We start from the raw sequence: 27,419 nt of genomic DNA on the forward strand, positions 1-27,419 counted from the left end.
CACTCACCGGCCACTTTATTAGGTACACCATGCTAGTAACGGGTTGGACCCCCTTTTGCCTTCAGAACTGCCTCAATTCTTCGTGGCATAGATTCAACAAGGTGCTGGAAGCATTCCTCAGAGATTTTGGTCCATATTGACATGATGGCATCACACAGTTGCCGCAGATTTGTCGGCTGCACATCCCAAAGATGCTCCATACAAGGCAGGATGGATCCATGCTTTCATGTTGTTTACGCCAAATTCTGACCCTACCATCCGAATGTCGCAGCAGAAATCGAGACTCATCAGACCAAGCAACGTTTTTCCAATCTTCTACTGTCCAATTTCGATGAGCTTGTACAAATTGTAGCCTCAGTTTCCTGTTCTTAGCTGAAAGGAGTGGTACCCGGTGTGGTCTTCTGCTGCTGTAGCCCATCTGCCTCAAAGTTCGACGCACTGTGCGTTCAGAGATGCTCTTAGGCCTACCTTGGTTGTAACGGGTGGCGATTTGAGTCACTGTTGCCTTTCTATCAGCTCGAACCAGTCTGCCCATTCTCCTCTGACCTCTGGCATCAACAAGGCATTTCCGCCCACAGAACTGCCGCTCACTGGATTTTTTTTCTTTTTCGGACCATTCTCTGTAAACCCTAGAGATGGTTGTGCGTGAAAATCCCAGTAGATCAGCAGTTTCTGAAATACTCAGACCAGCCCTTCTGGCACCAACAACCATGCCACGTTCAAAGGCACTCAAATCACCTTTCTTCCCCATACTGATGCTCGGTTTGAACTGCAGGAGATTGTCTTGACCATGTCTACATGCCTAAATGCACTGAGTTGCCGCCATGTGATTGGCTGATTAGAAATTAAGTGTTAACAAGAAGTTGGACAGGTGTACCTAATAAAGTGGCCAGTGAGTGTATATTTGTTTAATTTGTAGTTATTTTATTTAAAACTAAAAAAAAAAAAAAAAAAGTTCATGTATATAGTCTTTGTTTTCCATTGTTTATTTTATTTGTTATTATTATTTTGTTTGGTGACCGGACCTGAAGGTCAAAGTAGTTATTCTGTATATACTGTATAATATGTGTGAGAGGAGAGAATGAGCGGCTGGACCAGTGTTCAGTATACTGATTATTTTCTGGCTAATATTTTTGTTATGTTTTCTGCTATTATTGTTATGTTGTTCATTTTTATAATAAAAGATCTACAGGATGTAACTCAGGATCAGTAATGTAATGTATGTACACAGTCAGGCTCGGACTGGCCCACCGGAGAACCGGAGGATTCTCCAGTGGGCCCAGGCACTGACACCTGCTGGCATACTGGCCAGCAGCTACCTAGGGCCCCCACTGCTCCAGGGGCCCCCCCTGGCCGCCCGCCTCCCACCCACCCTCCCCCCTTGGAGACGATACTCACCCTGCTCCAGCGATGCCTGTCTCGGAGTCTGCAGCTCGTCCTGAATGAGCGGTCACGTGGTACCGCTCATTAAGGTCATGAATATGTGCATATTCATGACCTTAATGAGCGGTATCACGTGACCGCTCAAGCAGGAAGAAGGTGCTGCGCCGGGAGTCGGGACAGAGCCAGAGGGATGTCGGCGCGGCCGCGCGGTGTGACAGGTGAGTATGAGGGACGGGGGGATGGAGGGATGAAGGAGGACATAAGCCGGGGCGCCATGCAAGATGAGAGCAGGAGCGGGAGCGGGGGGAGGGGAGGGTGGAGAGATAAGCCATGCATACAGGGGGGGAATATGAGCCATGCATACAGGGGGGGATATGAGCCATGCATATGGGATGGGAGGGAGATGAGCAATGCATACAGGAGGGGGCGGTAATTATACAGTATTGAGCATCATGTGGGATCATTATACTGTGTGTGGCCATTATACAGTATTGAGCATCATGTGTGGCCGTTATACGGTATGGAGCGTCATGTGTGGCCAATGGACATTATACAGTATGGAGCATCATGTGTGGCCATTATACAGTATGGAGCATCATTTGTGGCCATTATACAGTATTGAGCATCATGTGGGATCATTATACAGTATGGAGAACTGTGTGTGGCCGTTATACAGTATGGAGCACTGTGTGTCCATTATACATTATGGAGCATCATGTGTGGCCATTATACACTATGGAGCATCATGTGTGGCCATTATACAGTATTGAGCATCATGTGTGGCCATTATACAGTATGGAGAACTGTGTGCGGCCATTATACAGTATGGAGAACTGTGTGTGGCCATTATACAGTATGGAGCACCATGTGTGGTGGCCGTTATACAGTATTGAGTATCATGTGTGGCCATTATACAGTATGGAGCACTGTGTGGCCATATTTTTTTTGTTCATAATTATTGTATATGAAACAGTGTGATCAGCAGTGCTAAATGGCTGTGGTTGGGACGTGGATATGGGTGTGACTAGTTGTGAAATGGGTGTGGTCAGAGGCGTGGCCTAAAATTTGCAGCGGCGCACTACGCGCGCCGCAAGCTTTCTACCTCCTTCCCTTCTTCAAAAATTGGGAGGTATGGTACCACATTTGCCAGATCACGGCAAAAGTGCCGCAAATCCCATAGGGAATGAATGAGGCCGAACGCAGTGTTGCTGTAAGTGATCCATTACGCGGCAGATGCAGAAAAACTGCCGGATCGGCTGCAAAAGGCGACTTTCACATCAGCGATTCTTGCCAAAATCACTGCCGATAGTGTCATACTCACCAAAGGGGGAGACAGCACTAAAAGTGCCTAGGGCAGCAGAAACTCTAAATACGGCCCTGGGGGGCTACATTATATTCTGTGTGGGGACTGCATTATACTCAGGGTACTACATTATATTATAGGGGGCTACATCATACTATATGAGGGGGCTACAGTATACTCTATGGGGGGGCTGCATTATATTCTGTGGTGGAACTGCATTCTCTCAGGGGACTACATTATATTCTGTGGTGGGTTGCATTATACTATATGAGGGGGGCTGCATTATACCCTATGGGGGTGCTACATTATATTCTATGGTGGGGACTGCGTCATACCTGAGGGGGTTGCATTATATTTTGTGGAGTGCTGCATTATATTCTATGAGAGGGGACCACATTATATTTTATGAGGGGGCTACATTATATTCTGTGAGGGGGCTACCCCAACCCTTGCTACATAATTAAGACGTGAACTACCTTATATTATACCCTGATATTAGCACTTTTTACCGCACAATTGGTGGTCTTGTATCTATTTCTATGTAGCTACATAGTGGGCCCCAAGAATGATTTTCTCTGGTAGGCCCAAGGTCCTCCAGTCCGACGCTGTACACAGTGACTGCACCAGCAGAATAGTGAGTGCAGCTCTGGGGTATAATACAGGATGTAACTCCGGATCAGTAATGTAATGTATGTACACAGTGACTGCACCAGCAGAATAGTGAGTGTAGCACTATTTTCTATTGAATGGAGCCATCCATTGTACTTTTGCAATCTATTAATGTAATTTATTAATAATAATAATGGGGACTCATTTACCTTGAACATTACGATTATTTCTTTTTTTCATGCGATTACTCATCTAGATTTTCCAAACATCTCACACCAGGATGAAAGGCTTTTTTTCTGCCTTTTAAATACATCTTGCCTCTATTATTTATTATTTATAGATTATTTTTTCATTCACTGATTTTTGCATTAGTTGTCAAATTATTAATATCCGTTCGGTGTTGGTTTTCCCTAGAGATTGCCCTCATTCTGTCATTATCTCCAGCCTAGCACTAATACTGTTTATGCCTTTACAATTTTCTAAAGCATGTTGCCATGGATGGTAAACGCACCGGGGTATATACACTACTCCAAAAATAAGGAGAACACTGAAATATCGCATCCTATATATCATTGAATGAAATATTCCAGTTGCAAATCTTTATTCATTTCATAGTGGAATGCGTTGAGAACAATAAAACCTAAAAATTATCAATGTAAATCAAAATGAATATCCCATGGAGGTCTGGATTTGGAATGATGCTCAAAATCAAAGTGGAAAATCAAATTACAGGCTGATCCAACTGCAGCGGAAATGCCTCAAGACCATGAAATGATGCTCAGTAGTGTGCGTGACCTCAACGTGCCTGTATGACCTCCCTACAACACCTGAGCATGCTCTTGATGAGACGGCGGATGTTCTCTTGAGGGTTCTTCTCCCAGACCTGGATTAAAGCATTAGGCAACTCCCGGACAGTCTGTGGTGCATCGTAGTGCTGGTGGATGGAACAAAACATTATGTGCCAGATGTTATCAATTGAATTCAGGTCTGGGGAATGGGCGGGCCAGTTCATAGCATTAATGCCTTCATCACGCAGGAACTGCCAACACACTTCAGCAACATGAGGCCTAGCATTGTCATGCATCAGAAGAAACCCAGGGCCCACTGCACCTCCATATGGTCTCATAATGGGTCTGATGATCTCATCCCGGTACCCCTTGGCAGTCAGGGTACCTCCTGGCTAGCACATGGAGGGCTGTGCGGCCCTCCAAAGAAATGCTACCCCACACCATTACTAACCCACTGCCAAATCGGTCATCCTGAAAGATGTTGCTGGCAGCAGGATGTTGCAGGCAGCAGAATGTTCTCCACGGCATTTCCAGACTCTTACACATCTATCATATCTTGGTATTCTCTGGCTAATTGCCCTGCACAGTTTTGGGCTGTAAGCACAACATCCACTTGTGGACGTCGGGCCCTCATACCACCCTCATTGAGTCTATTTCTGACAATTTGAGCAGACACATGATTGTTAGTGGCCTGCTTTAGGTCATTTTACAGGAATCTGTCACTGCTCCTCCTGTTCTTCCTTTCAGAAAGGAGGAGGTAGCGGTCCTGCAGCTTGGTAATTGCCCTCCTATGGCCACCTCAACATCTCTTGGTTTACTGGCCTGTCTCCTGGCATCTGGTCAATGCTCTGGACAGTATGCTGACAGACACAGCTACTCTTCTTGCCACAGATCACATTGATGTGCCATCCTCGATGAACTTCACTACCTGAACAACTTCTGTGGGTTGTAGACACCGCTTCATGCTACTGTACCTCTACAGTTGAGAGAAATGACAATATACAAAAGTGACCAAAACAACAGCCAAATAGGATGACAACAGATACACATGTGGTCAAAATTGTTGATACCCCTCGTTTAATGACAGAAAAACCTACAATGGTCACAGAAATAACTTGAATCTGACAAAAGTAATAATAAATAAAAGATCTATGAAAATGAACAAATGAAAGTCAGACATTGCTTTTCAACCATGCTTCCACAGAATTAAAAAAAAAAAAATAACACTCATGAAATAGGACTGGACAGAAATGATGGTACCCCTGAAAATAATGTGACAAAAGGGACATGTTAAATCACGGTGTGTCCACTAACTATCATCACGGGTGTCTACAATCTTGGAATCATTTAGTGGCCGGTATATAGGGCTACAAAACCTCACTGTGCTGTGTGGTGACATGGTGTGTATCACACTCAACATGGACCAGAGGAAGCAAAGGAAAGAGTTGTCTCAGGAGATTAGAAAGAAAATGATAGACAAACATGTTAAAGGTAAAAGTTATCAGACCATCTCCAAGCAGGTTGATGTTCCTGTGACTACAGTTGCACATATTATTCAGAAATAGCATAGCAGGCAGCCTTTCTGGCTACTAATTACCCTAGGTGCAGTACGTAGACTGACCTGAGGGTAAGGGAGGCGCCAGAGAGCTGCAAGTGCCAAGCCGGAAGTGGGATGTGATGGTGGAAAATGGTATGTGTATATCATTTTATTTGTATTAATATTTTACTGATTATCATGGTGTTCTGTTGTAGGATAAGTTATTTGCTAATTGATGAATGGCTGTGGTTGCCATCTGATATCAGCCCCCACAGTACTGTATTGTTGGTTGTCTTCTCACAGGGTCAGTGAATAATCCTGTTTGCTAATATGCTAATGACATATTGAACTAGCTGGTTGAAACAATGAGCCCCTGTGACCTTCCCCCTCCTGACCTGTGAATGAGGAGGGGGACTTAAAAATATCAGGGAGGTGAGACACAGAGAATATCCTGTGTGGAACTATGATGTGAACACAGCACCTCAGAGAGAAAAAAGAAGAGTATATGGACTGTTATCCTCTTTCTGCTGGAATGTTGGACTCTTATCTCCCAGGGCTTTTATCCTCTTACTGAACTGCATTCAGGTTCTGGACTATCTTATCCTTTGTGTGGTGGATTGTATATGGACCTTTTGTATTTTTGCCTAAATAAAGGTCTTGGGATTGTTCACTCTTCTCTTGCTTTGTTGATTGCGTGATACAGGAGAAGGACCCCGTGACAACTGTTGGCAGAAGTGGGATCAACAGAGCGTAACCAAATGGAGAACCAACCACAGAGTGAGTACAGAAATTGGACTGTATCCAGTTTACAGCAGAGAGACAGAGACCTGGGCCTGAACTACCAGGGACTGACTAAAGAGTCCTTAATTGAAATAACTGTATTGGACTGTATCCAGTTTACAGGAGAGAGACAGAGACCTGGGCCTGAACTACCAGGGACTGACTAAAGAGTCCTTAATTGATCTACTGGTTGGTGCTAACCAGACCACCTACTCCCATACTGTATGTCTGAAGGGCAAGCCCAGGAGACGAGGACCCCCACCCCAAAAAGCCAGTGGATGGTGTGGTACAAAGAAGAGATGGCGGTTTTGGGTCCAGGTGTCTCTCAGGAGTATAAGGAGGAGGCTGCTCGCCAAGCACAGCGGAGACAAGAAGAGGGAGTAATGCAACGTGGAGTGCAAACCCAACGATCCGGGAGCCTGTACAGATCACCCGGACAGACTTCAAGCCATTTGATGAGCCTTCCAGAGATGTGGAGGGGTTCTTCAAGGACTTTAAGCAGCAGTGTGCTGTGATGGAGGTGCCCCACTCTGGCTGGATGCGTTACTTAGTGGGACTCCTGAACGGTAGCATGGCGGAGGCTTACCGAACCATTGACTCACAGCGGAATCGGGATTATAACATTGTAAAGCGGACTATCCTGGATTACCATCCTATCACCCCAGACTCATATAGGGCCAAGTTCCGAGACCTCCCATGCACCACAGGGGGATCGTTTAGGATGTATGTGTAGCGCCCCCACTGCCGCAGGGCCGAGGGGTACCCGGTACCGGGCCTCTGAGTCTCTGCTCTGGGGTTGTCACGGTGGCTAGGCCCGATCCGTGACCCTGCCGAGGGGCGCACAGTGAATGATGTGATGGATGTAGATGGTGCGGTGCAGTAAATAACGAGGACACCAAGTTTGCAGTCTCTTTACCTCTTTACTGAAGATCTCTGGGTCCTCAGTCCGGAATCCGGATAACCAGGCTGCGCAAGTCCGGCCGGCCCAATGGCACCTCCAGAGTTCTCTTAGCAGGTGGAAATCTGTGCCTTCCTTCTAGCGCTATGTGTTGCGGTCCTTCCCTGCTGTGCTTACGGAAAGTCCCTACAACTGTTGTGTCTGTTTCTTAAGTTCCCTCACAACTCGATTAGATGATGTTCTGCTAATCCTCCGTCCCTCCCTGATGTTACGGTTAGGACGGCACCCGTATGACGGGTAGGCTCGGAGCTCTTCCGGGACCCTAGAGTCGCCCCTCTCCACAAGTTGCCCCCCAAGACTGTATAGGTGATTTAAGTGAGACAGCCCACCTTAGACTGACTGTCCTGCCGCTGTTTAGAGTATTGCTTGAAGCTGAATGTTGTAATACTCCCTCGGCGTTCCGGACACCGGTTGTGCGCCTCAGTAGGATGTTGCCTTGGTCTTACAGCACGACTCCTACTGGTGTTCTCCTTTTTGCTTTGATCTCGTTTCTCACTCAGCACAATCTATCTCGCTTTTGATCCTTCCTTGGGCACCGCCGCTATCCTGAGCAGGCACGGTCCCGTTACGTTCGCTCAAGTCGCCAAGCCTCTGTCAGGATCCCACCCCTGACAGAGACCCTACTGTATCTTCCCCCACAACACCCTCTGCCTCAGCTTTCTCTCTAACTTCCTGCCTGACCCCCAGTTTTACCAGTGTGTGAGGAGTGGCCTAATGAATAGAACCCTTAGCTCCCCCTGGAGGCCCGGCGATGAAATGTATTGGTGTCTGTGATACCTGATCAGATGAACTCCTTCAGTGCCATCAGACGTACCATAGCTCCCCTTAGTGGTGGAGCCACAGTACTGCAACGACCAGGACTCTGGGGCGCTGCACTCCCCCCTGGTTAAACACAGTACTCCGGGACTGGGAAGAAAACAACAATACAAGTTAGCAAAAAGACATACAGTTTTGTTGAGTGCAATAACAATAAGTATATTTGAACAAAGCTTCCCTTTATGGGAGGTGAGGACACTTGAACGTTACAAACATGGTTAACATTATAAATTACAGGCTATAAATAACTCCTGTTACCCAACCGGGTATTCTACTTAGTGCAAACTTTTGAATAATAAGTTAACATTGTCCTTAAGGATGTACACTCTGAATCCGCTAAAGACCTTCTTATAATCACATTATAAGGCAATTTAACTTTTACATTCTCCTTCTTTAAATCTGCAGGACCGCCTGTCCTAACGGCACCAGACCTACTGCCTCTCCTTTCTTACAGGACCGCTCCTTTCAGCCCGAGCCTTCTGTCTTTTCAACTACTATACACAGTATAGAACATAACACTACTTTCTGTTTAAGAGCACTGAGCCATCTCTATATGGCTCCTAGGAGGACTCAGGGTTCACCTTCTGTCCTCGTTGTCTATCAACATTATCAAACATTTTCTATATAACATTAAACCTTCTCATTACTTTCTTACTAACACGTATGCAGGACACTACGTCTACCCCTATGGGCCCACTGCATCCTTCTTCTAGCTTTCACTTTCTTTCAGGGAACGTTATCAGCATTTCTTTACAATTAACTAGTTGGATACATATAACTTTCTCATACAAACATTATCATCACTTTCTTTTCGTCAAAACATTATTGCTACCTGTCTTAAAGCAATATCACCATTTAAGTGCAACAAATGAACATCCCCTTTAAGAGGGGACCAAGTCTCTATGAGGTAGCATATCTTCTCAAGCTACCAGTCCGTATTCAGCAAAGGTTCCAGTGTGGTATCTTCACAAAGAGTTCTTTTTGAAGTAAAACCAGTAGGGAGCACCTTTAATAAGGTGCAACTATTTACAAGCAGTTTGTATCATGCACTGTTCATGATTCAGCAGTTCTTTTCAACAATGAGGAAACAGGAAACAAAAGCAAAAGCAGAGGAAGGGATCCCGGGTAAACAAAGGGATCCCTTTAAGAGTTAACCCTAGTCGGGTTTAAAGCAGCAAAAAGCAGGGAAACAAACAATTAACTATGTACAGTTTCAGGTTTCCGAGGTTTAGTGGGACGGCTTCCAGGGCTGCACCTGGCACTTAACCCTTCTTGGCCTGGGAAGAGTGAGGTCCAGGGTTACACCCAGTGCTGGACAAACGCCATTAATCCATCTTGCATGTACTGTTAAATCGTGCGCAGCGATGGAGATCTGCGCAGCTTGAGTATGGACATTTGCTGCAGCAGAGGTAGCGGCTGCTGCAAGATCAGTCACTGGAACGGAGTCAGCAGCTGTGGCACTAGCAGTCGCGGGAGTGGTGTCAGTTGTCAGGGCAGGGTCGTCCTTCATACCTGCTTCAGATGCGGTCCGACCGGTGCCGGTCTGCTCTGCCTCCGCTGGGGTCTGGAATGCTGGCTGCAGGGCCTTGCGCTGCGGCGTTGTCATCTCCGTTTGCAGCATCTCGCTTTCCGGCAGGACCTTGCTTTCTGGCTTCGGAGCGCTGGAACTTCTTTCTTGCTCCGGACCAGACGAGGCTGCCGACAGATGTCTGGTGAGGCTCCCATTGATGGTCTTCTTCCACCCGGCCTCAGTGCTCAGCGGCGTCCGCAGGAGTTGGTGGATCAGCTCGTCCGCTCCCGTCTGCAGGAGGTCAGCGTCAACTGTGGAGGTCTGGCTGCGATGCCTCTCCGGGTAGCTGGGGGAGTCCTCGGCTCCGACCCCACGCTCCGGCTCCGGGCGGGGCGGCTGGCCATGGCGTCCTCCATGTCGCTGACTTCTTCTTCCTGGTCCTTTTCCCGCTCTCTCCTTCGTGGGCGGTTTCGTTTTCTTTGTCTCTGCCCACCATTGAGGATCAGGAGGCGGACCTCAGCTGCTGACGGACACGTCCTCAAGGGGCAGAAATACTTAGACTGGGCGGCCATTGTCTTTCGCGCTCTTCAGCTTGTTTACGCCCACTTCCACGCCCTTCTTCTTCTCCTGCGCTCTCCTCAGCGCTGTAATGGCGGCGGTTTTGGCGGGAACTTCTGGCGGCAAGTGGCAACACACAGTCTTTGCAATAAAGTACAGTCCAAGCACAATAAATCACAGTTCCAAGGCACACATGACCCGATTCCTCAGGCTTAAGTAGATCCTGTTCGTGACGCCAAGTTTGTAGTGCCCCCACTGCTGCAGGGCCGAGGGGTACCCGGTACCGGGCCTCTGAGTCTCTGCTCTGGGGTTGTCACGGTGGCTAGGCCCGATCCGTGACCCTGCCGAGGGGCGCACAGTGAATGATGTGACGGATGTAGATGGTGCGGTGCAGTAAATAACGAGGACACCAAGTTTGCAGTCTCTTTACCTCTTTACTGAAGATCTCTGGGTCCTCAGTCCGGAATCCGGATAACCAGGCTGCGCAAGTCCGGCCGGCACAATGGCACCTCCAGAGTTCTCTTAGCAGGTGGAAATCTGTGCCTTCCTTCTAGCGCTATGTGTTGCGGTCCTTCCCTGCTGTGCTTACGGAAAGTCCCTACAACTGTTGTGTCTGTTTCTTAAGTTCCCTCACAACTCGATTAGATGATGTTCTGCTAATCCTCCGTCCCTCCCTGATGTTACGGTTAGGACGGCACCCGTATGACGGGTAGGCTCGGAGCTCTTCCGGGACCCTAGAGTCGCCCCTCTCCACAAGTTGCCCCCCAAGACTGTATAGGTGATTTAAGTGAGACAGCCCGCCTTAGACTGACTGTCCTGCCGCTGTTTAGAGTATTGCTTGAAGCTGAATGTTGTAATACTCCCTCGGCGTTCCGGACACCGGTTGTGCGCCTCAGTAGGATGTTGCCTTGGTCTTACAGCACGACTCCTACTGGTGTTCTCCTTTTTGCTTTGATCTCGTTTCTCACTCAGCACAATCTATCTCGCTTTTGATCCTTCCTTGGGCACCGCCGCTATCCTGAGCAGGCACGGTCCCGTTACGTTCGCTCAAGTCGCCAAGCCTCTGTCAGGATCCCACCCCTGACAGAGACCCTACTGTATCTTCCCCCACAACACCCTCTGCCTCAGCTTTCTCTCTAACTTCCTGCCTGACCCCCAGTTTTACCAGTGTGTGAGGAGTGGCCTAATGAATAGAACCCTTAGCTCCCCCTGGAGGCCCGGCGATGAAATGTATTGGTGTCTGTGATACCTGATCAGATGAACTCCTTCAGTGCCATCAGACGTACCATAGCTCCCCTTAGTGGTGGAGCCACAGTACTGCAACGACCAGGACTCTGGGGCGCTGCACTCCCCCCTGGTTAAACACAGTACTCCGGGACTGGGAAGAAAACAACAATACAAGTTAGCAAAAAGACATACAGTTTTGTTGAGTGCAATAACAATAAGTATATTTGAACAAAGCTTCCCTTTATGGGAGGTGAGGACACTTGAACGTTACAAACATGGTTAACATTATAAATTACAGGCTATAAATAACTCCTGTTACCCAACCGGGTATTCTACTTAGTGCAAACTTTTGAATAATAAGTTAACATTGTCCTTAAGGATGTACACTCTGAATCCGCTAAAGACCTTCTTATAATCACATTATAAGGCAATTTAACTTTTACATTCTCCTTCTTTAAATCTGCAGGACCGCCTGTCCTAACGGCACCAGACCTACTGCCTCTCCTTTCTTACAGGACCGCTCCTTTCAGCCCGAGCCTTCTGTCTTTTCAACTACTATACACAGTATAGAACATAACACTACTTTCAGTTTAAGAGCACTGAGCCATCTCTATATGGCTCCTAGGAGGACTCAGGGTTCACCTTCTGTCCTCGTTGTCTATCAACATTATCAAACATTTTCTATATAACATTAAACCTTCTCATTACTTTCTTACTAACACGTATGCAGGACACTACGTCTACCCCTACGGGCCCACTGCATCCTTCTTCTAGCTTTCACTTTCTTTCAGGGAACGTTATCAGCATTTCTTTACAATTAACTAGTTGGATACATATAACTTTCTCATACAAACATTATCATCACTTTCTTTTCGTCAAAACATTATTGCTACCTGTCTTAAAGCAATATCACCATTTAAGTGCAACAAATGAACATCCCCTTTAAGAGGGGACCAAGTCTCTATGAGGTAGCATATCTTCTCAAGCTACCAGTCCGTATTCAGCAAAGGTTCCAGTGTGGTATCTTCACAAAGAGTTCTTTTTGAAGTAAAACCAGTAGGGAGCACCTTTAATAAGGTGCAACTATTTACAAGCAGTTTGTATCATGCACTGTTCATGATTCAGCAGTTCTTTTCAACAATGAGGAAACAGGAAACAAAAGCAAAAGCAGAGGAAGGGATCCCGGGTAAACAAAGGGATCCCTTTAAGAGTTAACCCTAGTCGGGTTTAAAGCAGCAAAAAGCAGGGAAACAAACAATTAACTATGTACAGTTTCAGGTTTCCGAGGTTTAGTGGGACGGCTTCCAGGGCTGCACCTGGCACTTAACCCTTCTTGGCCTGGGAAGAGTGAGGTCCAGGGTTACACCCAGTGCTGGACAAACGCCATTAATCCATCTTGCATGTACTGTTAAATCGTGCGCAGCGATGGAGATCTGCGCAGCTTGAGTATGGACATTTGCTGCAGCAGAGGTAGCGGCTGCTGCAAGATCAGTCACTGGAACGGAGTCAGCAGCTGTGGCACTAGCAGTCGCGGGAGTGGTGTCAGTTGTCAGGGCAGGGTCGTCCTTCATACCTGCTTCAGATGCAGTTCGACCGGTGCCGGTCTGCTCTGCCTCCGCTGGGGTCTGGAATGCTGGCTGCAGGGCCTTGCGCTGCGGCGTTGTCATCTCCGTTTGCAGCATCTCGCTTTCCGGCAGGACCTTGCTTTCTGGCTTCGGAGCGCTGGAACTTCTTTCTTGCTCCGGACCAGACGAGGCTGCCGACAGATGTCTGGTGAGGCTCCCATTGATGGTCTTCTTCCACCCGGCCTCAGTGCTCAGCGGCGTCCGCAGGAGTTGGTGGATCAGCTCGTCCGCTCCCGTCTGCAGGAGGTCAGCGTCAACTGTGGAGGTCTGGCTGCGATGCCTCTCCGGGTAGCTGGGGGAGTCCTCGGCTCCGACCCCACGCTCCGGCTCCGGGCGGGGCGGCTGGCTATGGCGTCCTCCATGTCGCTGACTTCTTCTTCCTGGTCCTTTTCCCGCTCTCTCCTTCGTGGGCGGTTTCGTTTTCTTTGTCTCTGCCCACCATTGAGGATCAGGAGGCGGACCTCAGCTGCTGACGGACACGTCCTCAAGGGGCAGAAATACTTAGACTGGGCGGCCATTGTCTTTCGCGCTCTTCAGCTTGTTTACGCCCACTTCCACGCCCTTCTTCTTCTCCTGCGCTCTCCTCAGCGCTGTAATGGCGGCGGTTTTGGCGGGAACTTCTGGCGGCAAGTGGCAACACACAGTCTTTGCAATAAAGTACAGTCCAAGCACAATAAATCACAGTTCCAAGGCACACATGACCCGATTCCTCAGGCTTAAGTAGATCCTGTTCGTGACGCCAAGTTTGTAGTGCCCCCACTGCTGCAGGGCCGAGGGGTACCCGGTACCGGGCCTCTGAGTCTCTGCTCTGGGGTTGTCACGGTGGCTAGGCCCGATCCGTGACCCTGCCGAGGGGCGCACAGTGAATGATGTGACGGATGTAGATGGTGCGGTGCAGTAAATAACGAGGACACCAAGTTTGCAGTCTCTTTACCTCTTTACTGAAGATCTCTGGGTCCTCAGTCCGGAATCCGGATAACCAGGCTGCGCAAGTCCGGCCGGCACAATGGCACCTCCAGAGTTCTCTTAGCAGGTGGAAATCTGTGCCTTCCTTCTAGCGCTATGTGTTGCGGTCCTTCCCTGCTGTGCTTACGGAAAGTCCCCACAACTGTTGTGTCTGTTTCTTAAGTTCCCTCACAACTCGATTAGATGATGTTCTGCTAATCCTCCGTCCCTCCCTGATGTTACGGTTAGGACGGCACCCGTATGACGGGTAGGCTCGGAGCTCTTCCGGGACCCTAGAGTCGCCCCTCTCCACAAGTTGCCCCCCAAGACTGCATAGGTGATTTAAGTGAGACAGCCCGCCTTAGACTGACTGTCCTGCCGCTGTTTAGAGTATTGCTTGAAGCTGAATGTTGTAATACTCCCTCGGCGTTCCGGACACCGGTTGTGCGCCTCAGTAGGATGTTGCCTTGGTCTTACAGCACGACTCCTACTGGTGTTCTCCTTTTTGCTTTGATCTCGTTTCTCACTCAGCACAATCTATCTCGCTTCTGATCCTTCCTTGGGCACCGTCGCTATCCTGAGCAGGCACGGTCCCGTTACGTTCGCTCAAGTCGCCAAGCCTCTGTCAGGATCCCACCCCTGACAGAGACCCTACTGTATCTTCCCCCACAACACCCTCTGCCACAAGGTGTTGCCTGGTTCCAACCCAGTCAGCTTTCTCTCTAACTTCCTGCCTGACCCCCAGTTTTACCAGTGTGTGAGGAGTGGCCTAATGAATAGAACCCTTAGCTCCCCCTGGAGGCCCGGCGGTGAAATGTATTGGTGTCTGTGATACCTGATCAGATGAACTCCTTCAGTGCCATCAGACGTACCATAGCTCCCCTTAGTGGCGGAGCCACAGTACTGCAACGACCAGGACTCTGGGGCGCTGCACTTGCACATAAGATGTCCCAGGCATGTCGGAGATGGCTGGAAGCAGAAAACGTCTTTACTGTGGAAGATGTTATACAGGCGTCCCTTATAGAACAATTTCTTGTCAAGTGCCCTGCAGAGGTACGGGAATGGGTCCGGGAGCGCATGCCGTGTACCCTGGATAGAGCTGCAGCCCTGGCCAATGAAACCCTTACTATCCGACCGCAATGGAGGAGGCTTCTGGACAATGAACCACAGCCTGCTCCCGCGTCCCGTCCCCCTCCGATTATATCTGCCCTACCACCTAGTCGCAAGCCGATGACAATCATGCCTCACAATCCTGGGCCCCAACAGTTCCGACCATGACCTGGGGGTATCACCAAGAGGAGATGTTATGGGTGTAAGCAACCTGGGCATTTGCAATCCAGCTGTCCCTCAAGGATTCGGAGGGAGCCCCACGCATCCCCAACTTGTCCAGTGCATTTTGTGCACTCCATCCTGCCTGAGGAAGAGTTACCACCACCCCCACCTGAGAGGACCACTGACCCAGGTACCATAGATACCCCTCCTGAAGTGTACGGACTCCGGCCTTTGTCCCTCAGAAATACAGAGCAACGGCATTGCCACCTGCAGGATGTCTTAATTGATGGATACAAAGTGTCGGGATTTAGAGACAGGGGGGCATTCCTGACTATCGCTAACCCCCGTGTTGTTCAACCCGAGGCAATTCACCAAGGCCTGGGAATTCCCATTGTCCTGGTGGGGGGTGTCCGCAAATATATACAGCGAGCTTTAGTAAGTTTGGATTATGGTTTTGGAGAAACATTTTGTTGGATGGGAGTTATGGGAGGACTTCCTGCAGATATCCTCCTTGGAAATGACATTGGGGAGTTAGTGTCATTTTGTGGGAGCAGTCACCCGACTACAGGTCCTTCAAGCACCACGACATCCAGACCTCACTGGGGAGCAATCTGTTTGGCCAGAAGGTCTGTGTGCCTCACACTCTTCTGAAAGAACAAATGGAGTGAGATATCGCAGATACCGGAATGCCCATCATTCACTATGTTCTAGAGTTCAGAGATCTTCTCACCCAGCTAGCTACCTTGGCTAAAGAACCTCAGCGAATGGCCCAGTCCAGACAAAAAATCTGGTATGACCATAAAGCCAGGACCCGGAATTTTATGGACAAGTACTCATGACTATTGCAACCCCTGCCACTGTACAAGGAACTATAAACAGTGGAGCAATGTGGACTAAAGTGAGCAGGCCAGAAGTCTGTGTAGACCTCATGGCGTGCTCACTTATTAAGAGGGGGGAGAGGTTGTGATGGTGGGATACGGTATGTGGATATCATTTTATTTGTATTAATATTTTACTGATTTATCATGGTGTTCTCTTGTAGGATGAGTTATTTGCTAATTGATGAATGCCTGTGGTTGCCATCTGATATCAGCCCCCACAGTACTGTATTGTTGTCTTCTCACAGGGTCAGTGAATAATCCTGTTTGCTAATATGCTAATGACATATTGAACTAGCTTGTTGAAACAATGAGCCCCTGTGACCTTCCCCCTCCTGACATGTGAATGAGGAGGGGGACTTTAAAAATATCAGGGAGGTGAGACACAGAGCATATCCTGTGTGGAACTATGATATGAACACAGCACCCCAGAGAGAAAGAAGTGTATATGGACTGTTATCTTCTGTCTGCTGGATTGTTGGACTCTCATCTCCCAGAGCTTTTATCCTCTTACTGAACTGCATTCAGGTTCTGGACTATCTTATGCTTTGTGTGGTGGATTGTATATGGACCTTTCGTATTTTTGCCTAAATAGAGGTCTTGGGATTGTTCATTCTCCTCTTGCTCTGCTGATTGTGTGATACTGGAGAAGGACCCCGTGACATGGGATATACTGTATATAAATCCCCTTCAGAAGGAACCAGGGGCAACTAAACAACCCCGGCTCATAACAAATTGGTGTGAGTAGTGGGGAAGATAAAGGTATCTTCCCCGGGATCCCTGACATATTATGGGATTCGTGACATATTAGATTAGCTCTTTCTATCATATAGACGTCACCTCAAAGTTGGTGATAAGGAAAGTTTTAATTATTAAAACACACAAGCGGAAAGAAAAATGGCAAATTTTCATTTTTTTATATGCTTATAAAAGACATGAAATAAAAGTGTCAAAATTATCTCTTTTAACTTGTATAATCAAAAATCTGTGGGTTTATTAAAATTACTTTTAAGCTTCTGTAAGGCAATTTTAATTACAAAACGCAATGCATATCACAGTACAGTATTCATGATTACTATCAATCGTATATATGATGTATTAGATGTCATTACTGTTACTAGTTGACAATCTCTTCTTCATAAACTCTAAGCTTTTCCTTTCCGTTTGTAAATTGCCTCTTCAATATCTGGATGACGAGGTGCTTGTATTTTTCTGACTTAAACCAGTTTTTGACAATTATTTTACATTTTTCATAATTTTTATGGTCAATGGTTATGTGAAGGTTATCTTGAGATCTCTCTTTAGTTATTTCTAGTTCTTCCGTATGATTAATGTAAATTACATCTGCTTTACCATCACTGGCATAATTATCAATCATTTTAGTTCCTGTAGCGTCCATGAGATTATAGATATCTTTGCCTTCTCCTCCTTGGAGAAAGTCATTACCGCCCAATGGTTGAATAAGATCGTTACCTCCCGCGCCTCTGATATAGTTACTATCGTCGTTTCCTATCAAGATGTCATCATAACTGGTGCCCAAGACGTTCTCCATTCCAAAGTAGAGGTCACCTTCAGCATCTGAACCAGCTCCATATCCAAGATATAGATTTACAAACACACCAGTTTTCTTTGGAAGATCTCCAAAAAATAATAAAGTATCGCATCCAGTACCTCCATAAACTGCATCTGCCCCCTGACCGGGGTAGATAACATCATCACCTTCACCACCTAAAATAAGATCGTTTCCTTCGCCTCCATGAATCTTGTCATCTCCGGCTCCTCCGGAGAGGTAATCTTTCCCACTAGAACCTTGAAGTATGTCACCTCCTTCTAGACCGTAGAGTACGTCTGTGTCCTTACCCCCTATGATTGTGTTATTCAAAGTATTTCCAGTAATAAAGTTTCTTTTCTGGAGAGAACCATATACAATCGGTACTTCATGAAGACTCTTACTAGAGAGATCAAGGTGTAAATCCATAGACGAGAATCTTTCATCTACTAATAATGGCTGGATTTCCAAACGGTTGGTAAAAGTGAACAACACGTCATTTGTCTTAACTATCTTAACTATCAAATGTATATGGTCGGTAGTTTTCTTCAACATTTCAAGTCGACATTCCCATTGGGCAACTGTTGGGGCACTTATTATTATTTGTTTGAAGAAATGTTTGTGAAATCTGATTAAAATATCTTTAAAGTTGACATCAAGTATAAGATAATCCACCTGTAGATCTAAAGCATAATTGTTAAGCTTGTAGATGCCTTTATAATGCTTTTTCAGTACATAGGTGTCACTGCCTTCTCCACCTGACATTACTCCTCCATTCGTCCCAGGATCAATATAATTGTCTTTCTCATTTCCTAATATGATGGTATATCTGGGAGGACCCATTATCTTAGTTGCTCCTTCATAGATCCCGGACCTGGTATCAATGACAACGTCAGGTATTGTATCTCTGGAGTTATCTACAGCATATATTACAGGTGTGAGTCCACTGGGAATACTGAATGTAATTCCATCTTCTGTTTGTATTTGCAAATGTCTGTAGCTTTCTGATCTGAACCAGTTATGCAGTAAAATGCTACAAAAGTCATCAACATGGATTTGAAGACAAATAAATGAAAAAGTGGAATTTGTCTGCGACCTGGCAAGATCAAATTTTAGTGAGCTGTATTTCTTCTTGATGAAAAGGACATCCATGGCGCCATCTTCTGCGTAGTTATCAATGAACATATTCTCTTTCCCACAGTCAATGACATAGGTGTCACTTCCTCCTCTTCCTGTAAGAGATCCCCCACCTTTACCTGCCTGGATGAAATTTGGTTTCTCATTACCTTGGATGATATCATAGTGAGAGGATCCAATCACGGTCATTATATTCTCGTTTCTGGGAATGGTATTTAAATCAATATTTATCCCCTTAGGGAACTGACTGTAGTCTAATATTAGTGGAATAATCCTTGGCTCTGACGTGTTGGTGATCTGGAACACCACTAAATCTTGGGATTTGAATATCACGTGTTGCCAATGCCACCCTCTGTACCAATCCTCCATGATCACACACATTTTTCCTCTGGGTTTCCAAACCTTCAAAGAGTGCTGAGGAACAACGTCGACCTTCAGGTCTGCATAGCTTGCCGGCAACTGTACAATGTCTACCAGGCCATCGTACGCAAAGTTGTTAATGGTGTCACACTCTTCCTTTTCTTGTATAATGTACATGTCCATCCCTTCACTTCCAGCCAAATAATTTTTACCACCTTTTCCCTGAAATACATTATTAAGGCGATTCCCGTATATAATGTCACTATTGTTACTGCCGATAACTGTAATCACTGTCTCCCAAAGTGAATCATTGAGATAAATCCGTGCACCAGAGTCTTTACTTGAAAAATCTAAACTAAAAGGCTCCAGAGGAACAATCCCATTAATTCTAACTTGCCCAGTCTTTATCAGAGCCCCTTCCACACTTTTAAAAGTCATATGCCTATATTCTTCTCCAAGGAACCAGTTTTTAATCAGGATTTCATGAAGGTTACTGTTGAAAAGTTTCAGATTATTTTGTACTTTTTTTGCATTGATTTGTTGAAGAGGAATGTTGAAAATGAGGAGGTCCATCTCGTTATCGTTTGCCTGATTACAGATCTCGGTTTGTCCCGCGTTCTTCGGGATGGCCCAGTCCAGACAAAAAATCTGGTATGACCATAAAGCCAGGACCCGGAATTTTATGGACAAGTACTCATGATTATTGCAACCCCTGCCACTGTACAAGGAACTATAAACAGTGGAGCAATGTGGACTAAAGTGAGCAGGCCAGAAGTCTGTGTAGACCTCATGGCGTGCTCACTTATTAAGAGGGGGGAGAGGTTGTGATGGTGGGATACGGTATGTGGATATCATTTTATTTGTATTAATATTTTACTGATTTATCATGGTGTTCTCTTGTAGGATGAGTTATTTGCTAATTGATGAATGCCTGTGGTTGCCATCTGATATCAGCCCCCACAGTACTGTATTGTTGTCTTCTCACAGGGTCAGTGAATAATCCTGTTTGCTAATATGCTAATGACATATTGAACTAGCTTGTTGAAACAATGAGCCCCTGTGACCTTCCCCCTCCTGACATGTGAATGAGGAGGGGGACTTTAAAAATATCAGGGAGGTGAGACACAGAGCATATCCTGTGTGGAACTATGATATGAACACAGCACCCCAGAGAGAAAGAAGTGTATATGGACTGTTATCTTCTGTCTGCTGGATTGTTGGACTCTCATCTCCCAGAGCTTTTATCCTCTTACTGAACTGCATTCAGGTTCTGGACTATCTTATGCTTTGTGTGGTGGATTGTATATGGACCTTTCGTATTTTTGCCTAAATAGAGGTCTTGGGATTGTTCATTCTCCTCTTGCTCTGCTGATTGTGTGATACTGGAGAAGGACCCCGTGACATGGGATATACTGTATATAAATCCCCTTCAGAAGGAACCAGGGGCAACTAAACAACCCCGGCTCATAACAAATTGGTGTGAGTAGTGGGGAAGATAAAGGTATCTTCCCCGGGATCCCTGACATATTATGGGATTCGTGACATATTAGATTAGCTCTTTCTATCATATAGACGTCACCTCAAAGTTGGTGATAAGGAAAGTTTTAATTATTAAAACACACAAGCGGAAAGAAAAATGGCAAATTTTCATTTTTTTATATGCTTATAAAAGACATGAAATAAAAGTGTCAAAATTATCTCTTTTAACTTGTATAATCAAAAATCTGTGGGTTTATTAAAATTACTTTTAAGCTTCTGTAAGGCAATTTTAATTACAAAACGCAATGCATATCACAGTACAGTATTCATGATTACTATCATTCGTATATATGATGTATTAGATGTCATTACTGTTACTAGTTGACAATCTCTTCTTCATAAACTCTAAGCTTTTCCTTTCCGTTTGTAAATTGCCTCTTCAATATCTGGATGACGAGGTGCTTGTATTTTTCTGACTTAAACCAGTTTTTGACAATTATTTTACATTTTTCATAATTTTTATGGTCAATGGTTATGTGAAGGTTATCTTGAGATCTCTCTTTAGTTATTTCTAGTTCTTCCGTATGATTAATGTAAATTACATCTGCTTTACCATCACTGGCATAATTATCAATCATTTTAGTTCCTGTAGCGTCCATGAGATTATAGATATCTTTGCCTTCTCCTCCTTGGAGAAAGTCATTACCGCCCAATGGTTGAATAAGATCGTTACCTCCCGCGCCTCTGATATAGTTACTATCGTCGTTTCCTATCAAGATGTCATCATAACTGGTGCCCAAGACGTTCTCCATTCCAAAGTAGAGGTCACCTTCAGCATCTGAACCAGCTCCATATCCAAGATATAGATTTACAAACACACCAGTTTTCTTTGGAAGATCTCCAAAAAATAATAAAGTATCGCATCCAGTACCTCCATAAACTGCATCTGCCCCCTGACCGGGGTAGATAACATCATCACCTTCACCACCTAAAATAAGATCGTTTCCTTCGCCTCCATGAATCTTGTCATCTCCGGCTCCTCCGGAGAGGTAATCTTTCCCACTAGAACCTTGAAGTATGTCACCTCCTTCTAGACCGTAGAGTACGTCTGTGTCCTTACCCCCTATGATTGTGTTATTCAAAGTATTTCCAGTAATAAAGTTTCTTTTCTGGAGAGAACCATATACAATCGGTACTTCATGAAGACTCTTACTAGAGAGATCAAGGTGTAAATCCATAGACGAGAATCTTTCATCTACTAATAATGGCTGGATTTCCAAACGGTTGGTAAAAGTGAACAACACGTCATTTGTCTTAACTATCAAATGTATATGGTCGGTAGTTTTCTTCAACATTTCAAGTCGACATTCCCATTGGGCAACTGTTGGGGCACTTATTATTATTTGTTTGAAGAAATGTTTGTGAAATCTGATTAAAATATCTTTAAAGTTGACATCAAGTATAAGATAATCCACCTGTAGATCTAAAGCATAATTGTTAAGCTTGTAGATGCCTTTATAATGCTTTTTCAGTACATAGGTGTCACTGCCTTCTCCACCTGACATTACTCCTCCATTCGTCCCAGGATCAATATAATTGTCTTTCTCATTTCCTAATATGATGGTATATCTGGGAGGACCCATTATCTTAGTTGCTCCTTCATAGATCCCGGACCTGGTATCAATGACAACGTCAGGTATTGTATCTCTGGAGTTATCTACAGCATATATTACAGGTGTGAGTCCACTGGGAATACTGAATGTAATTCCATCTTCTGTTTGTATTTGCAAATGTCTGTAGCTTTCTGATCTGAACCAGTTATGCAGTAAAATGCTACAAAAGTCATCAACATGGATTTGAAGACAAATAAATGAAAAAGTGGAATTTGTCTGCGACCTGGCAAGATCAAATTTTAGTGAGCTGTATTTCTTCTTGATGAAAAGGACATCCATGGCGCCATCTTCTGCGTAGTTATCAATGAACATATTCTCTTTCCCACAGTCAATGACATAGGTGTCACTTCCTCCTCTTCCTGTAAGAGATCCCCCACCTTTACCTGCCTGGATGAAATTTGGTTTCTCATTACCTTGGATGATATCATAGTGAGAGGATCCAATCACGGTCATTATATTCTCGTTTCTGGGAATGGTATTTAAATCAATATTTATCCCCTTAGGGAACTGACTGTAGTCTAATATTAGTGGAATAATCCTTGGCTCTGACGTGTTGGTGATCTGGAACACCACTAAATCTTGGGATTTGAATATCACGTGTTGCCAATGCCACCCTCTGTACCAATCCTCCATGATCACACACATTTTTCCTCTGGGTTTCCAAACCTTCAAAGAGTGCTGAGGAACAACGTCGACCTTCAGGTCTGCATAGCTTGCCGGCAACTGTACAATGTCTACCAGGCCATCGTACGCAAAGTTGTTAATGGTGTCACACTCTTCCTTTTCTTGTATAATGTACATGTCCATCCCTTCACTTCCAGCCAAATAATTTTTACCACCTTTTCCCTGAAATACATTATTAAGGCGATTCCCGTATATAATGTCACTATTGTTACTGCCGATAACTGTAATCACTGTCTCCCAAAGTGAATCATTGAGATAAATCCGTGCACCAGAGTCTTTACTTGAAAAATCTAAACTAAAAGGCTCCAGAGGAACAATCCCATTAATTCTAACTTGCCCAGTCTTTATCAGAGCCCCTTCCACACTTTTAAAAGTCATATGCCTATATTCTTCTCCAAGGAACCAGTTTTTAATCAGGATTTCATGAAGGTTACTGTTGAAAAGTTTCAGATTATTTTGTACTTTTTTTGCATTGATTTGTTGAAGAGGAATGTTGAAAATGAGGAGGTCCATCTCGTTATCGTTTGCCTGATTACAGATCTCGGTTTGTCCCGCGTTCTTCGGGATGTAATAGATGTCCTGACCGTTCCCACCATGGACAAAGGTTTTCTGAGGCCCTAAATAAAAAATGTCATTACCATCATTGCCAAATAGTTCATAGTGGTATCTGTCCAGAGTGTAGGAAAGTCCTTTGATAATGTTCTGCTGCACGGCATAGAATCGATTTGGTTTGGAGTTGCCCACATATGTACCATGCAGAGATCTGTCTTCGGGTGCCATGGAAGAAATAACATCTTCTGTTTTCAAGGGTATGAACCAAAACATGGTGGCGGTTTTATGCATCATTTTAATATTTACTGCTTCTCCAATCCCCATAACCAGATCCACCAACTCACAATTTGTTTCAAAGGGAATCACTTTCACAATTTTGTTGGAAGTAAGAGGATCGGTTAATGTAATGTTCATTGTACTCTGGTCCGTTAACTCAACCCGTAAATTTCCTCCATAGGCAGAATATTCCCCTTCAGTGAAGTCTATCTTTTTGTGACACCTGTGTCCATCATCTATATCTAAGATTTTGTAATAGTTCTCAGCAGTCTGCAGGTTGTGTACAAGATCCATAGACTTTTTGTGCTCTTGTTCGAGGTTATAAACGCTATAGATAAATCCCGGAAGAGTTATCTGTTGCAATATTTGTAAAAAGCTGTACCCTATATCTTTTAGGGCTAATCCAATCCCCTTTAATACAGCCCTGAATTTGTCTTCTACGCCAGCACCAGAGGGTAAAGCATCCAACTCGTGTTTTATTTCATGGTACATTGGGTCAATACCAAGACGGACAATACTCAAAGCCACAGTGACTGGAAGCATTTCAGGACCAGCCAGAGATGTGATAAATATTATGCTATCAAGGGCAGCATCTGCTATCCCAACTGGAGTTTTCTGATGAAGATCCTCATATATATTAAATATTGTGAATCCTAAAGAAAGCATGGGGACTGTTTTAGCTACGGCACCAGCTTCACTCAGAGCACTTGTGAACTTTACTGCTGAAGCTTCCTCAAGTCCGACAGATATCTGGGAAATGGATTTCTGTGCAATATCGCCAACAAATTTATTAACTGCTGAATTGATACCAGTCAGCTCTGTTATTCCATGGACACCTTGGGCTAACATTACTGCTCCTTCCGACTTTCGTCCTTCTGCAAACATCTGATTGGCGCCCTGAAATCCCATCAAGGTTCCATAGATTCCAAGTCCACGATTGACTTTTTCATAACCAGAAACATCATTATAGTATGAATGTAAGACTTCATCTGAATTCGGAGATCCCTTTTTACCTGGTACTTCAATTTTCTTAGTCTCCAAAGGATTCATTTCATTTTCTAAGTCTATCGTAGTTGCACGTTCATCGCTCTCTATTGATTTTATTTTCCATTTCTCACCAAAGTTTGGAGAGACTAGTTCCTTTATATTCTTGGTGATCTGCTCCTTTAGTTGCTGTCTGTCCTCTGCCATTTTTAAGTGGAATTCTGTTTCTAAGCTTTTTCCCCTTGCTCTCTCTTCCAGATCTTTAAAAGAACTCATGCCATCGTCAGATAATTGCTCTCTATTAGGCCAAACTCGCCTTCTGCAGTTTTCATCAATATTTAGGTTATTTATAGGAAGATTTTCCGATATGCTTTGGGTTATTCTATTGGCATCAATTTGAGACATATCTATTGGTTCGGGTAGATTTTTAGGTTTGTAATCATAATATCTTGTTCGGAATTTTCTGGTTAACCAAAGCTTCATTGCCGATACTGTTTCCTGTGCAACCTGATCATTCATGTTCTCTGCTGTGGTGGTCTCGTAATCCAGTCCTATTGCGGCATTGTTTCCACTCCATGTGAACCCTCTTGCCATTGGGTTCCTGTAACGAAACTGTAACCATGATGATTCTGTATCCCACAGTAGACGATTTGTAATAAACATTGCTGGATTCCGAACAGCCTCAGAAATATGAGTGGCGAGGACAGCCATCCCGTTATAAGAATTTATCTTACCGATAGCATGGTGGAGGTTACCTACCCATTGCTGTGCCATCTCCACAAACAAAGAAGGACTTTCCATGATTCTCATTGCATCATAAGTTACGTGTTCCTGATTTCTAATGTTACAAAATTCTTCATTTATGAGATTAGCGTTAGTTACGCCATATAATCTAACATAAAAGTCTACCAAGTTTATGCTGTAGATGTAATCCTTAAATTGATAATATTTAACCGTGTTTCTCAAAGTGTCTTGAATTTTATGATAAATATAATTAACATACCGGTTCCCAATTTGTCTTTGATTTAAGAGACGATTCCATATATCCTTTAAATTCATATTATTGTCAATTGTAATTCCATGCCTACTCAGTTTATCAGCGACGTTGTTCAGCTCATTCCTTCTCATCTCATTAGAACTTTGTATGATGTATTTGATATTTTCTTTCAAACTATCTAATCCTTCTACAACTTGGACCTGAATATTTTCTTTCATTATAGGTTCAGTTTCATCCATGCTTCTTCTATAATATACATCTAAACCCATAGTGTTTACCCCTTGAGCTTCTGTGTGAAACAACCCTCTCACCTTGTCATCTATTAGTTGGCCAACACGTTCATCGTTAATGTGGTATAACACCCCGTTCTCATAGTAAAATAGCGGATCATTTTCTATATTCCTCGGAGCTAGAGGGTCAAACTCGTGTTCGATGTTCTGACTTTCTATCCATTCTGGTCTTCTCTCCTTTGAGACACTCTCTTCCACGAGATTTTTATTATTATCTAAAAAGAATTTTCGCTTGTGAATTGGGATGTATTTGCCCCACAGCGCTGGATTATCAAAATCAACAGTGCGTTTGCTACCATCTTCCTGCACTATGATCTTCGTTGTGCGAAGAGAGAGTGAACCTATAGATAATCCAGCATTATCCAGGTCCAAAAGGAAGTCTTTCGCAAAAGTTTTTCCTTCTTTTCCTGCCCCGGCATCACAAGAGACTATACTGATTTCTCTAATTTTGGGTGAACCTGAAGACCAGTGAATTGGGGATGAAAGTTCACAAAGCTTCAATATATCTTTTGCCAACTGATCAGATGTTTTTCCACCTACAGACACATGGCCATCTCTGTGACCGCCATGTCCAACCATAGTGATTTTGGTATCTCCAGTTATATCTATTGCATTATTTGGTTTTACAAGTCTGAATTGTTCAGATTGTGCATCATATTTCAGTAAGGCTTTCTGGCGATTTATTTCTGTCTCCTTGCTGAACAAGTGGTCTGCGGCACGTTGGACAGGACCATCAGATCCAAGTTGGAGAATTATTTCTTTGTCTATTCTAATGTCAGGTATTTTCCTTTCTAGATCCTTGTTATTTTCTTTCACAGCTCTGGAAACCACCTATGAGTAGAAACATTTACGTAAAATTAGGTTTTGGTAAAAAGGCATATATTGTAAATTTCTTACATTTTATGTGTGATACATATTAGCCCCTTACCTACATATGACGTATTGGCTCCCTGACTTTGATGCGGGCTCAGAAACTGAGCCTATATCTTTGCCGGCAGATGATTGCTGAGTTATTAAGCCATCATCTCCCTCTAACAGCCGCAGATGGAGCAAAACACCTCCAGCGGCTGTTAAGCAGTTAAATGCTGCCTTTAATCTGTGACAGTGGCATTTACAGTATTGTTGCGTTAATCAAAGTCTGATCTATCAAAGTATAAAATAAATTAACCTGATCGGTAAACGACGTAACGAGAAGAAAAATAAAAATGCCAAAATTGAGGGGAGATGATGTAGTAAGCCGCGGCTTCTG

At 44.6% G+C, this 27,419-nt stretch overlaps 2 protein-coding genes across 4 annotated transcripts in view; one reads left to right on the top strand and one right to left on the bottom strand.

The window, feature by feature from the left end:
- The window catches only part of LOC143807280 (WD repeat-containing protein 88-like), a 180,638-nt gene that overhangs the window by 64,364 nt on the left and 88,855 nt on the right, over positions 1-27,419 (top strand). The window lies entirely within an intron of this gene.
- LOC143807275 (uncharacterized) overlaps positions 20,881-27,419 on the bottom strand; it is a 65,715-nt gene continuing 59,176 nt past the window's right edge. For both annotated transcript variants that reach the window (XM_077288637.1, XM_077288638.1), the window contains one exon: positions 20,881-27,001. In XM_077288637.1, the coding sequence (XP_077144752.1) occupies positions 21,092-27,001 (5,910 nt within the window). In that variant the 3' untranslated portion in view covers positions 20,881-21,091. The remainder of the gene's footprint in view (positions 27,002-27,419) is intronic.

This window comes from Ranitomeya variabilis, chromosome 2 (assembly GCF_051348905.1).
Source record: "Ranitomeya variabilis isolate aRanVar5 chromosome 2, aRanVar5.hap1, whole genome shotgun sequence".
Taxonomy (NCBI): Eukaryota; Metazoa; Chordata; class Amphibia; order Anura; family Dendrobatidae; genus Ranitomeya; species Ranitomeya variabilis.